Below are 13,791 nucleotides of genomic sequence, written 5' to 3' on the forward strand. Positions count from 1 at the left end.
TGATGAATGGAAGCCAGACCTCAGAGGAACAGATTCCCAGGCTGCTGATGAAAGACCAAGGTGTTAAAGACTTTCCTGAGTGCTTGCTCAGGGAGCTGAGACTCAAAGGCTGCACAAAAGCCAAGCAGGGGGATGCAAGGCACACTGTGACATCGGGCAAAGTCAGCTTGAGAATTCCATGCCTGGGCCATCAGCTCAAAGGGCACCAACGTTTGACACAGGTGAGCTCTTGTAAGGAAAACGAATATCCCTGGGCTTTAACCCAGCTGCTAAACAAGTACATGTTTGACAACATTTTGACTGTTTTAGAAACACACAAATTCTGGCTCAGCAATTGCTTGTGCTGTGGGTCATACAAGGAAGCCTTTAAGGGAAGGATCTCTACATTCACCTCTATATTTTTACACCTTTCCTAGGCCTCTGCTATTGACCACAGCCATGGGCAGCAGGCCATGCCAGAGGGACTTTGGTGGAACCAGGACTGCTCATCTCTTCTCTTCAATGCCTGATCCAAAGCCTACTGAAATTAATGAGAACTTGGACAAGAATGTTTTTATGTGCCTTACTCCTGAGTTCAAATTGCTAAATTTAGACTCACAACCTGGAATTGTTTCTGCAATTAGGCACATAAGGTCCTTCTATAACAAAAAAATGAAGCAGGGCTGATAATTTTCCATTAAAAGCAAACAGAAATTATATTGGTACCCAGCACTGCTTCTCTCAGCAGCACTCATGGCACACGTACTTGAAGCTTTTCTTCCTGTACCTAGAAGCTGTGCAAGCTGAACTTTGCTCTGACCCCACTTTTATGTTATTATTTAGATAATTAATTTTATGTGTTCCTTATTTTGTTTTTAGACACCCATACCTTTCTTCCCAGAGAAGGCATCATCCAAAGAATACTGTGTCTATTCACTATTTTCCCCTTGATTTATCTACCGGCAAAATCCTCAATCTGTTTTAAATGTAATGGCATAGCTAAAATCTTTTTGTTTAAATAACCTTCTTGTCCTTTTATCAGACACAATTTATTAGGAAAGCCCATCTGGCAAATCCTTTTGCTAGAGGAGCAAAACCTACTCTGTATTTGCAATACATTATTGCCAGGTGCAGAGTGATTTAAAAATAGCACTTCTGCCAACAGAGCAGAAACATCATAACCCATGAGCTGGGCTTGGTTGAGAATGAAATGTAAAATTACAATGAAATAAAAGCCTCTCTATGTGGGATATGGATTCAAACCTAGCACTCTCCCAGGTTTTATTACTTAGACCTCGAGTCAATGTGTTTATTGATGGAGTCTATTATTTATCATTTAGCATTTATTTACTTAACTTTCCTCACGGATGTCACGTGCATCAGACGTGGAGTGGAAAGGCCCTTTCCAGGAAGCAAACCCAGCCCTGGGTTGTTGCAATGTCCTTTCACAATTAATTCTGACCTGTTCCTTTGTACTCAGAGTTAAATAACGACACACATTTGTTGTTTACAGAAAACCTCCAAATCTTCCTGGCACCCTTGCCCTCAGCTCTGCCATGGCACCAGGCCTGACTGGGAGCTGCCAGAGGTGAGAGTGCACCCTGCTTGTGCCCTGCACCCTGCCTGTGCCCTGCACCCTGCCTGTGCCCTGTGCCCTGTGCCCTGCACCTGCCTGTGCCCTGTGCCCTGTGCCCTGCACCCTGCCTGTGCCCTGTGCCCTGAACCCTGCCTGTGCCCTGCCTGTGCCCTGCATCCTGCCTGTGCCCTGCCTGTGCCCTGCACCCTGCCTGTGCTCTGCACCCTGCACCCTGCCTGTGCCCTGCATCCTGCCTGTGCTCTGCACCCTGCACCCTGCCTGTGCCCTGCACCCTGCCTGTGCCCTGTGCCCTGCACCCTGCCTGTGCCCTGCACCCTGCCCTCTCACATCCTTCCTTCTCTTTAATGCCTGCATTCATTTTTTCAGACTCCTATGGCAATATCATGGTGCTTTTGAAGTGCAATCATTTTTTTCCCTCTTTATGCTGAAGACCATTTTGTTTTATCTTGAATTTCAGAACCAATCATGGGTTTAATACCTGTCATCTGGCATTTCAGCATCAGCTGTAGTTGCTAGGTTTTAGATTTCAGCTTTTTTAGGCAGTGCTCAGGAAAGATTTATTGATGTAGAGATGCTACCACAGACATTTATGTAGAGTCATTTTTTAAGGGCTTTTAAAAAAATTTCCACTAAATGGTATTTTCTGGAAGATTCAGCTAAATACTTAAGAACTGTAAATATTGGGACAGTTCTGAGGTGTTAAAATATGATAATCCAGCCAGCCTTTATGTGAACTCACACACCAAGTGAGTAAGGAAAAGGAAATGTTCAGACTCTTTCACATCCTTCACTGAACTCCTGTGCTGACATGGTGCCCACACTTACTGGGGGGCTGAGGCAGCTGGATTATTTCAGCTGCCATCATTTAGTGATGTGACAGAGGTTTTGTTCCTCTGAAAGCACTTGGACAGGCCTAAGGTGGACCTGTCCCAGAGCAGCTGTGCTAAAGGAGAAAAGCCAGCAATGGAAGAAGAAAACTGCAGCAGCTGCATGGAATCTGTTTAGAAGCAGCCTGGAAAGTTTATTCCATCTGTCCAGCTCTCCATTGCTTTGTTATAAACAGGAAATGAAACATTGTTAATTCTGAGAACTTGAATATGTTTGCACTGAACATTTTGCTCAGTAGCTCACAGCCACGGTAAATGTTTCATTCCATGAATGATTCACTGGAGGCCCTCACTCCTCAGCATAGCTCAGCTTTGTTCTTTTCTATATTTCAGACAAATATATCTGTCTATATAGCTGGTGATACATATTCATTGATGCTAAAGTCACAAGGAAATGACTTCACAAAATGTACAACTACTCTTACCTGCCTGGTACATTCTCTGTACAGAAAAACAAAATTCTGTACCTGCTGCAATATTATGTACATCCAAGTTTGGAAAACACATGGCTCCTCACAGACAAACAGGACAACTTGTTAGCTGGGGTCTGGAATTAACCTTTCTCCATTTGGAACCTCACATTTAAACTTAAAACTTGAAGGATTAGACCCACACTTGTAAAAAAGCCCTGTATTTGAGATGTGGCTGCTTCACAATGGAGTTTGTAGATGGCCATGAGGGGAAAGGGAGGTCACCTGCTTTAGGATACCTGAATTGCTGCAGTTTCACCTCCTCCAGCCTTCCAGAAAGGCAGAAATCAGCTCAGCCCCACGATAGAGCTGGGCTCTGTGAGTGTGTGTAATAGCTCACAAATCTGCCTCCTGATTCACCATTGACCTGGAGATTCCAGTCCCCTGTGCACTCTCATCCTTAAGGGCACCCCAAGCACTTGGAGGGTTCTGCTCAAGAGATCCCTCAGGGTTACTGGGAGAGGCTCCCTTGAAGTGTCTGCAATGAAGCAACAGCTCTCCTTAAGCCTCCAGATACCTGGATTCTTCACTCCTCAGTTTTAGTTAATATTTAGAAGGAGAGAAAAGCAAATATGCACAAAGTTGAATTCAATCATTTTCCCTTCAGCCAGGACATTTTTGTGGAACACATTTCCTCTCTCAGCACCGGTGAGAATGAGCTGTTCAGCTCAAATGGAATATTATACATACAGGGATTATTTATTTATTTTGTCTTTTTATGTGTGAATCACTATTATGGAAATGAAAATGGAATCTGTTTTTAAGATTCATGTCAGGACAACTGAAAAACTACTTTTTAGATCATAGGTGGGAGGACACAGTGGCTTTGCCCTTCTACCATCAAGCTCATAAGTCCCAGCACAGGGCAAGCAGAGAAAGTAGTGTGTGAAGGCTTTAAATTATTTAAGCCACTCCCTAGTAAGCAGTATTACAGCTAAATAATGACATTTGCTGTTAAATCTCAAGTATATTTTTAATTGAAGAGGAATGAGCTTTCGTCAGGGTGTAAAGAAAACTAAAGCTCATTTCTAGAAGCTGCCAAACACGCTGACCCTGAAAAAGAACTTGCTGTATTTTAAGCCTGTGAAAGAGCCACTGAAATGAAGAGATTACTGGCATGCCTCAAGTTAAAATTGTTCTCATTGGTCTTTCTGGATGGGAGTCAGGACATTTATCCTGTGGGATCTAATTGTTAAATCCCGAGGATTGCACTTCACTTTTAATCTTTAAACTTCGTATCAGTTCAGATTATATGGTTTAAAAGCAGCCAAATTGTTGTTATTAGTGCAACTAAAATACCTTTCAAAAGCTTACACAAACTGGTTTATCTGAAGCTGCTATTTGGGAAACACAAACCCTTTCTCATTTGCATAGAATTACTGTTCTGATTGAAAACAGACGGAAATTACGTTTACAAACATAAAAAATCTTTTTATAGTCTCTAAATTATGAAGGATGCCTCATCAGAAATGGGAATTTGGCTTCATGTTTGTCATATGGTAGCATAAAAACCCCCCAGTTTGTATACTCTGGAAGATCTACTATTTTCAATTATTACTAATTCACTATCAATTACAGCATGTACACAGTTAAATACTAAAGGTGTTCTTACTGCTCTGTATGAATTATGAAACAGAATTTGGTAGTCAACAGAAAAATCATCCATCAGTACAGAAAAAAACAACAGATGCTGGGCTATTTTTGTTGTCTAAACCCATATAAAATTCCATTTTGCTTGGAATCTGGTTTTTAGATTTGACTTTGAAATAGCAACACAAAGACTCTGAAATGCTTTTCTCTTTTAAGATGAGCCTGTTTTTCTGTATCAGGAGATTAATCACAGGGAAATTATGCTTTAATGGTTGGCTATTAAAAATGAGCAGGAAAGTTGCAAAACTGGTTGCCACCTTTGTGTTTACAATTTCTGAAGTGCAGAGAATGAGATGAAAAATCTCATAGGATTTCTTTAAAGTACAGTCAAATGCTGACCTGATCCATTAGCAGCTCATTCCTAAATGGAACCAGAAGCCGTGGAGCTCAGATAAGATGATGGGACCAATAAGCTGTTTCATGAGGTGTTATATAATTTTTGGTACTAAACAGATAGATTTCATTATCTAAAGAAAGTAATAAAATTACTTTTCATTCTACTGTAGGCGCAGTTTTGGTTTATGACCCGTACATAACATTCAAAATAGGATCTATATAAATGGAAGATAAAAAGTACTTGATATTTTTAGTCTGAAAATCATGTCTCCTATAGTATAGAAATATATTCCTTGGCAAGTCCTCACTTTCTATCCTAAAAATGATTATGTAGTCTCGTTTTAGATAGTTAAACAGCTGCCATACTCACTGCCAGCTATGAATATAGACTTGGCTCCAGAGGCAAATCATATCTCCAAAATTAAATGCGAGCATAGATCTGATCATTCCTCTCTAGCTGCTTGTTGTGAACCATCATTTATCAACTCTGAGATTAAAACATTGAGACCTCATCTTCATTTGCATAGTGGCTGCTGATTTCAAGCAGTGAATTGCATTGACCTAGAAGAAGCACGCTCTTCAGAGATGTGCTCCATCAAATATACATGGGAGCAATTTCCCAGGGAATTTTCTGAGTGACTCTGCCTGCTGCCATTGATGCTTTTTGGCAGATCTGCTGCAGTCTGCAGTGTGCTCCAGTCCCTCTTGGTCTTGTGACATTGTTCCCTTCAAGCAATTGTGCATCAGCCCCTTGTCACTGCAGCACATCTGTCCTTTGCAGGGCTCACTGATCAGGGTGGCAAGCAAGTAAGGACAGCAGGGGTGTTTCAAAGTGCTCAGATCTGCAAACTCTTCACTGAGCTTCATAATGCAAAGGAAAGGCTTTTACTGGTTTGGACTAATCCAGCTGAATATCAAAGGTCTGGTACAGGGTGTGTTCTGATAAGGGTAGGAAAGCATTTCAAAGAATCATCTGCAAAAGAAAGCGTTGGGCCATCTGGACAGAGAGGCTGCTGGCTGCTTCCCCTCTGACCAAAGGCTCTTGAGATATTACTGACCAGCAAGATTTTATACAAAAATAAAATGGTTTTGATTTCTATGTCCACAGCCAAGTTGCCTCTTACCTCTGATTCCTTGTAATAGCGCTCGGGAATCTCATCGCTGGCAATATCAATAAAGCAAACTTCTCGCTCCAGATCTTTAGCTTCTTTGTCAAAAATCTGCAAGTTAGAGAAATTCAAGGCTGTTAGAGAACAACACCCTCACAAAATCCACCTGGAATAAGTGTTACAAGCAGTTTCAATGACTTGTGCAACAGAATGTATTTTAGGCTTGTGCCTGAACAGCTTTGTGTAAAATACTCGAGTTTTTGCAGGAACACATTCCCCACCCTACTGCTCACATCGTGTTCAGCACTTTCTGCTCCCACTGCTGCTCTTCCTCGGATTTTTTTAGAATGGAGACTTTGCTTAAAAACAGTAAGGTCAACAATTTGGATTGTTTTTAGTGTATTCTCCAGTCTTTGTGCTGGAGTCTGTCACTGTGTAAAAAACCCAACTCTCTGGACTTGGGGGTTTTCCCCCTCTAAGGGCTACAGCAATGTGCAGGTGTTTGCTGGGAGCAGTCAGAGTTGTTGTTACAGTGAAAATCAAAATTGTGGCTGAGCTGCCCCAGTGGGAGCTGCAAGCTTCCCCAGCCCATCCATGCACACACATTTCAGTCCTTTAGGACCTTGTTTGGAGCAGCAAGCCTCCTGTTCTATGCAAGGTGAACGATGGAGATATTTTGAAAATCCAGGTCATTTGCAGCTGCAGCACAGCATCCTTCTGTGCCTGTGTCCATAATTTAATTATTTAGGCATCTCAGTGACCCATGTGACTTACACTGTGTCTGCAATACATTTTCCTCATGATTCTGAGACTTGGAAACAGCGCTGAGCTAAAAGCCTACCATGAATTAGTGCCATGAAATTCAGGGAAGTTGTGCATCCACTGTCAGGATCAGTAATAAGCTCACAATGTGCTTTTTCCTTCAGGGCACAATGTTTTATAGTTGATATTTCCAGGAAGCAAAAATATTCTTGTTTTCTTTTTTTTTTTTTTTAATAAATGCACTGAATGCTCTCTTGATTTAATTAAATTCTAGAGGAACAGTTAAAAATACAAAATGCCAGCAACTCTTTAGTAGCAGAAATGCTACTTCATTATTTCTGAAAGCATTGGGGCTGCCCATTTAAAGCATTCAAAAAGAGCAATGGACTCCAGGGAACACAGGAACCAGCTGGTAGGAAGAAAATTGCTCAGGAAATTGTCTTTCAAATACAGGAAAAGCTGAAGTTTGACTCTACAATTTTAACTTATCTTGGTAGTGAATAAAACAGGCAGCACTGAATGCTCACTGAGCTGGATGTAACATGTTCACACATCTGAAACTGCTGAAGAACTGAGAAACTCCATCCTGGTTTTATTTGTAATATTATCCTTCTCCAATTGTTGTTTTGCAAAAAATTATGTTAATTATTTGAACAATGTGGAACTTTGAAGGAAAGCCCTTCTCCTGTAGTGCTCCTTCTCTGAATTGGGTACATTGATGTAAATCACTTCTGTGTTTATATATATAATATAGGTCACCTTTTATAAGCTCCCTTGCTTGCTTTTTTCCTAAACAAATTCAGAAATACAGAGCAGGCCCTGATGAAATCAGTTGAACTATTTCTGGAATAAGATGCATTTCACCATAATCTCTCTAAAATAATGGAAATGGGACTTAAGTGGACATTAGCAGATCAGCTGAGGCTTTGAATCTGTCCATGGTTTAGGCACAAGCCCCATAAATTCAAGCACATGCAAATCTCTGCCCATTTGCAGCGGCCTAAATGGAGATTATTACCCAGTATCTTATCCAAAGAAATGTGCCCTGCTCTGTCCCAGACTTGATCCACATATTTCACCTCATATGAAAATAGTTCTAAATTCCTTTTCTCTCTTTAAAATGCTGTGATGGAAGTGGGGATGACAGATGCCTTTGCCAATCTGTCAAAACCAGGAGGAATTTTTCAACCATTTCAACGATGCCTTATTTGCTGCCGAGCTGTCTGTGGCCATTTCCTTTGTTCCAGAAGTTTGCTGAATGACATTCTTACTTCCCTTTGCCAGCAGAACTTGTTGTCTAATCATTTATGCTTCTCCCTTTCTCAGATTGTCCTCACAAGATTTGCAGCTAGAGATTTAATCTTCTCATTTGATCAGCAGTTGAAAATAAGAAGTCATTAGAGAACAAGACTGATTTCTTTCTTAGCTCTAATTCTCTTAATGCCTCTCTTAGCCACAGAATCTTGGATTGCCTGAAACCCTGTAGGGAGGATGGGTTTATTGTGGCTGGGATCAAAGACACTAAAGAAACTTAAAAGTTTTATAGGAAAAGATTAAAGGCCACAAAAAGAAGCATAAGGCTCCCAATCTGTGTAACTGTATTTGCAAATGTGCAGAAACTGAATGGTGAGAACAATCTGTATCCTTAAGAAGATGATGTAGAAGACAGAATATTAAATATTTTATTGGAAAGAACTGGACAGGCTTTACATTTGGAAGCCAAGTAATTAATTGAGATTAAAATACACAACCAAATGGAAAACAAAGAGCAACATTCAGACTGAAGTGGCCTTTTTGCCATGGGTTTTGGTTTTATTTTGGGGGGAGTAACGTGACAGCTTTTTACAACAAACATTTATATACTTCCCTTTCCTAAGAGGAATGAAAACTCAGCATGATTTACATCATCCACAAAATGACAGAAAGTGGGAGAAAGGTTTCAACTGGGTCTTTATGACTGTCAGTGGTTTCTTCTGGTGAAAACTCAAAAAAGCCAAAAAAACCCAACGAAACAAAAAGAACCCAAAACAAAAAAACAACAACAACAAAACAACCAAAAAACTCAAAACCACTACAAAAAGACCCTCAACCAACCAACCAACCAACCAACCAACCTCAAACCCAACCAATGAACCAACTAGAAACCAAAAGAAAAGTACACAACCCCCCCAGGCAGGTGATTCCAGAACCTCAGGAATAACAGCTCATCCAGGATATTGCAGAAATGTAAGGACTGGTGAACTTAAATTTCATTCCTTTGTCTCCCCCCTGCCCTGCAAGGACATGTCCTGGCACATGCTTTGCTAGCAACTTCCCTTCTCCTGGTAGCCACAGTCAGAACAGAAAGTCAGGTTAGGATATGATGGGAAATTTAATATCCTCTTTTCTACAAGCATTTTTTCCTATTTGTTTATTTTTTTCTATGTTTAGGATAAGTTGCTGGCTGCAGTTTTATCCAGATGTAGTTAATCTGAAATATAACTTTATGGCCAATCTCCACAGCTGACCTGGATTGGATATAAACAGCATCAAGCCAATTTCTGCTGTATGCATTTATTCCATCCACACTGGCAAACTCCTCACTCATCTGCACCACCAGGACTCCAAGAGTCACATCTGTGCCTCTGGCTTGGCTTTGTTTCATAATACATGATTCTCTCTTGTGATGTTTGTTTTCCATCTTCAAGAGCAAAGGAACCATCCCAGGGATTACCAGCTGGAAAGGTGTTTGGCTCTGTCATTACTACAAAATGCTTTTTTTCCCAGCCTAAACAGAAGGAGTTTGTGGTCAGAAGGCTCTAAAGAGACAGCTAATTCATGGCAGGGCTGTAATTGTGGTGAGGACTGCAAGAAAAATCCTTTTCTTCCATTAGAGAAATGCACAAAATATACTCTCCACCTTGAAATTCTCAGCTCTGCAGATTGCCATGGCCAGAACCACTGGCTGCTCCTCAGGGTGTTGCACACCTTGAGCAGGTTGTGTCACCTGCTCCACTTTTCTGAAGGAAAACTCCTCAGAACTCAGAACTTGACCCATGGACTTTATTCAATGTGTAACTTTTCAGTAAGTCCTGCTCCAACCTCAGCTCCTTCCAAATTCCCTAATTTCCTTTTGAGATTTATTTGGGCAGAGATTACAGGAATTGACCAACTTCAAACCCGTTCGTGGGATAAAACTATTTATGTGGACACACATAATTGGGAGCAATTTTTCTATGGAAAAAGATTGAATCTGTCTTTGAGAAGAGAAAATTTGGCTCCCTGAACTGGCTGGGAATATCCCTGTGTGCCACAGAGTGGGAGAGGCAGTTATAGATTTATCTGCAGCTTTGCTCCCTGCTCCTTTTGATCTCCATGTCATGACTCCCCTATTATTCCATCTCTTATAAAATATCTCATTAAGATTTGTGCTTTCTGGACAGAGAACTGGATTTTTATGTAATTATGTCAAAGTAGCTGTGCTTCCAAAACCTCAATAGACTATCTATAATATTTACTGGGATTCGTTTTTCCAGTCACATCCAGTTCAAGTGCCAGATTTACTGACTAACTTCAGTAGTTCATTTAGAAAAATGAAAAAGTAGAGGCACAACCATATCACTTGTTCACACTCTGTCAGTGTGGGCCTTGTCATATGTTCTGTGATAGCCATATGTGCTTGGGACACAGGATCTGCAGTTCAACAAAGAGAGCTCTTCCCTCAGGAGGAATTTCAGACCAACCTTTCCACTTGCTTGCCTTTATCTTTTCAGACTTCTTAGAGAGGGTAAAAGCATCATAAAATCGTGATTTTTTCATTGCAAATTATGGGATACTCAGTACCATCATACAGGAAAAGTCCAGGTGCAAATAAAATCCCTCAAAGTGTCCCTTGCTTTGACTTTGCCATATTTTGAGTGATGCCCAGCAATCCTTTTGACAGTTTCCAGGCTGAGATCCTGTGGTGCAGGTTAAACCAGGGCACAGCTGAATCCTTTTCAGCTGAAATCAGTGTTTCATGGCAGTTGCCTTAAATAGTGAATTTACATTTAATTTCCATGTGCTATATTCAAGTTTGTTACAACCTAGTTCCACATTACTAAGATAGGAGACAAAAATAGAGGAAAAACCACCCTAAACTCAACCAAAGTAGAAATGGATTTTCTTTTTAGCTGTCATATCTAAAATTTATTTTACTTTAGCTTCATAATCAAGATCCAGACACTGAGTTTTCCAGAGAAAAATGTTATGCTACAAAGAGCAAGGCACAGGAAATTTTACATACAGCGAATTTTCATTATTGACAACCTTTGAATTATTTGACAAGCTGTACTTTTTTTTTTTTGCTTTCCCCAGACACCATCAGATGGCAAAAAATCACTGCCCAAATATCAGCAGCAATTAATTCTGTGACTAAAAAACAAAACAAAACAAATCAACAGAAATCAGTCAAACATAATGATCCTTGTGCAACAAATAGGACAATGGAATGTCTCTGTGATTTGCTGGAGCAGTGTCTGTCCCCAGGCTGCCTTTGCTGTACCTTCAGCTGCCTTGCAGACCTTTCCCCAGGGGCAGAGGGGCACAGGCAGGGCCAGTGTGGCTGTGCCATGGGTGACATGGCTGGCACTGATTGCAGCAGCCACTGCAGCCATATGGTGTGGCCTGTAACCAACAGAGCTGACTGCAATGCACAGTTGGTGCATTCCCCACAAAAAGGAAAAAACCAAAACCTGTGTCTGTGGTGCACACTGAAACAGTGAGAGGGAGATGACAGCTCCACTAAATTAGTCCTTTGTGACACAAATACTGAGCAGTCAATGGACTGTTGAAATAAAATACCTGCTCAAATAAAAAAGAGCTTAAGGAAGTGTTCTCATGGAAAGCACACACCCAATTTATTGACACACAAGCAGTAACTCCCACCCTCCTGCCTGCATTTCTACCATTTCATTCAGTGGATACCTGTAAGAATTCTCTCTGTAAGGATGTTCCTTATGTTTTAAATATTCAGAATACAGACTTTATCTATCTATATTCAAATTCCCAAAGTGCAAAGTTTGCTTTGGGAGAAGGATGTGATTATTGTGCCCTTTTGCACTGCTCTGTTCCCACTGAGGCTCTTGGCTGCACTTCCCCTGCCCAGCACTGCTCAAAGGCAGCAGCTCAGGGCACAAAGAGAGGCAATATTTTCATGAACTCTACAGATGCCACCTCCCATGTCATTTCCATTTCACAAAACATTCTAATTTTTAAAAATTCCGTTTTGTAATGTAAAATAAAAGTAAAATCAAAATAATATTTCTCTTTAAGAAGTCGACTTTTAATTTAAAAGATCTGCAAGAGGAAACAGTGACTGGCCTGACTCACTGGTCCAGTTTCTGGCAGTGTTAATGAAGCTGTAAAGCTACAAGGTAGCAGGGACAATATTTGATGTACTCACATGCTCATCCAACTCTGGCTCTGTTTTTCTAAGAATAGAGTTGCCATGGAACAACTACATGGGATACATTAAAATCAGCTGCTCTGAGCACTGAAATCACAGCTCAGTGGATTTATGGTTCTGCACTACTACACAAGGTTGCCTAAATAAAGACATTTATTGGCCATTGTTCTTTCTGTCAGTATTTATATTTGTGCAAATCAACTGCAAACTTTAACAGATTGGAACAAGAATGCTTTAACACATTTAAAATAGCTTAAAATGAATTCTAAGACATAGAAAAATCGGATTCCAGAGCAGATATCATCTTTCACTGGTATTACTACTGTCTTCTGTCATGCCAAATGGGAAGAAAAATCAGCAGGAACTTTGCATCGAGATATATTGCAATAATTAGGTAGAATTATACCAGACAACACAACATGTTAAATGAAATAATTCTAATAACATCCCAGCCTACCAAATGACAGGAACCCAAGACCATATATATTGCTTTCTTCCATGGATCAGTAGAATTAGTTTTAGTATCCTTATGTCCAAGTATTGCTTTTCACAATCAATATCTACTTTATCAGACAGTATGGAAATGAAGAATAGATCAGAGTGCAAAGATTTAAAAAAATCTCTATGATCTAAAAAAATACATTGAGAAATAGCTGAGTTAAAATCAGATTCGTATTATTGCCCTCATTACTGTAACATTAATATTCATCCAGTCTATTTTGCATTACAACTGCAAAATTTTCAGAAGTTTTTTTGGATTCATTATTTCTTCATCAGACAAGGCTGATAGTTGCAATGAAGGAAAATCCAGGGTATCTATGGAAATCTATAGGAATGGGTGCTATGCTTCCTGCTGTTTTCTACCCAGACAAACAGTGAAATTTAATCTAAACTTGGCTGACACAAAGGAGAAATGCACTTTGCAAGTTCTTAAGGGAGGTATAAGCCTGTCCATTGAGCAATGGAAATGAGGATGACTCCTGCTCCTAGTTCTAGGGTGTTTGGATTAACAGAAGCCTCTCCATATTTAGGAACCTTCCAGCATTTCAGTGCTGTACCAGTCATGTCTGTGGTCCCAGATAAAAGTCATGGGAGCACAAAAATGTAGATCTTCCATTGGTTTACTGTGCTCCCACCAGGGAACAGCACAGCTCTCAGAATTAGAAAATCAGAGAAATTAGGGCTGGAGTGCAACCCCCTAATTCAGCTGCTCTTTCTCCTCCTCAGTTCAAGCAGGGGTCAGTGAAATCTCTTAATCTAGGCAAACACTGGCTTAGTCTGTGACTCAGGTGCTGCAATAGAAAGGTAATATGATATTAGCCCACTGGCAGTCTGGTAAAAATGACATTGGAAGAGCTGGATTCAAGCAGAATAGAGTTTCTTTGATTTACATCACTGGAGTATCCCACCTCTGTGCCACTTTCATCTGAATTCCCTGGCTGGATACTGTTCAGGGCTTGATTCACAGTATTTTAGCCACAAGCTGACACACTGAAAGAATTCACTCTGCTTAAATAGCTGCAGTTCTTCCTCTGTCAGACAGCAGCCCAGATCATGTCTGCTCACTGCTGACATT

The 13,791-nt window shown here is 40.5% G+C and overlaps 1 protein-coding gene across 1 annotated transcript in view; it reads right to left on the minus strand.

Annotated features, from left to right (window-relative positions):
* The window catches only part of PITPNC1 (phosphatidylinositol transfer protein cytoplasmic 1), a 74,482-nt gene that overhangs the window by 9,689 nt on the left and 51,002 nt on the right, over nt 1–13,791 (minus strand). The window contains exon 6 of the mRNA XM_071451234.1: nt 6,044–6,139. Coding sequence (XP_071307335.1) covers nt 6,044–6,139 — 96 coding nt within the window. The remainder of the gene's footprint in view (nt 1–6,043; nt 6,140–13,791) is intronic.

Source organism: Agelaius tricolor, unplaced genomic scaffold (genome assembly GCF_023055355.1).
Source record: "Agelaius tricolor isolate 1412-34295 unplaced genomic scaffold, bAgeTri1.0.p SCAF_32, whole genome shotgun sequence".
NCBI classification, from domain to species: domain Eukaryota; kingdom Metazoa; phylum Chordata; class Aves; order Passeriformes; family Icteridae; genus Agelaius; species Agelaius tricolor.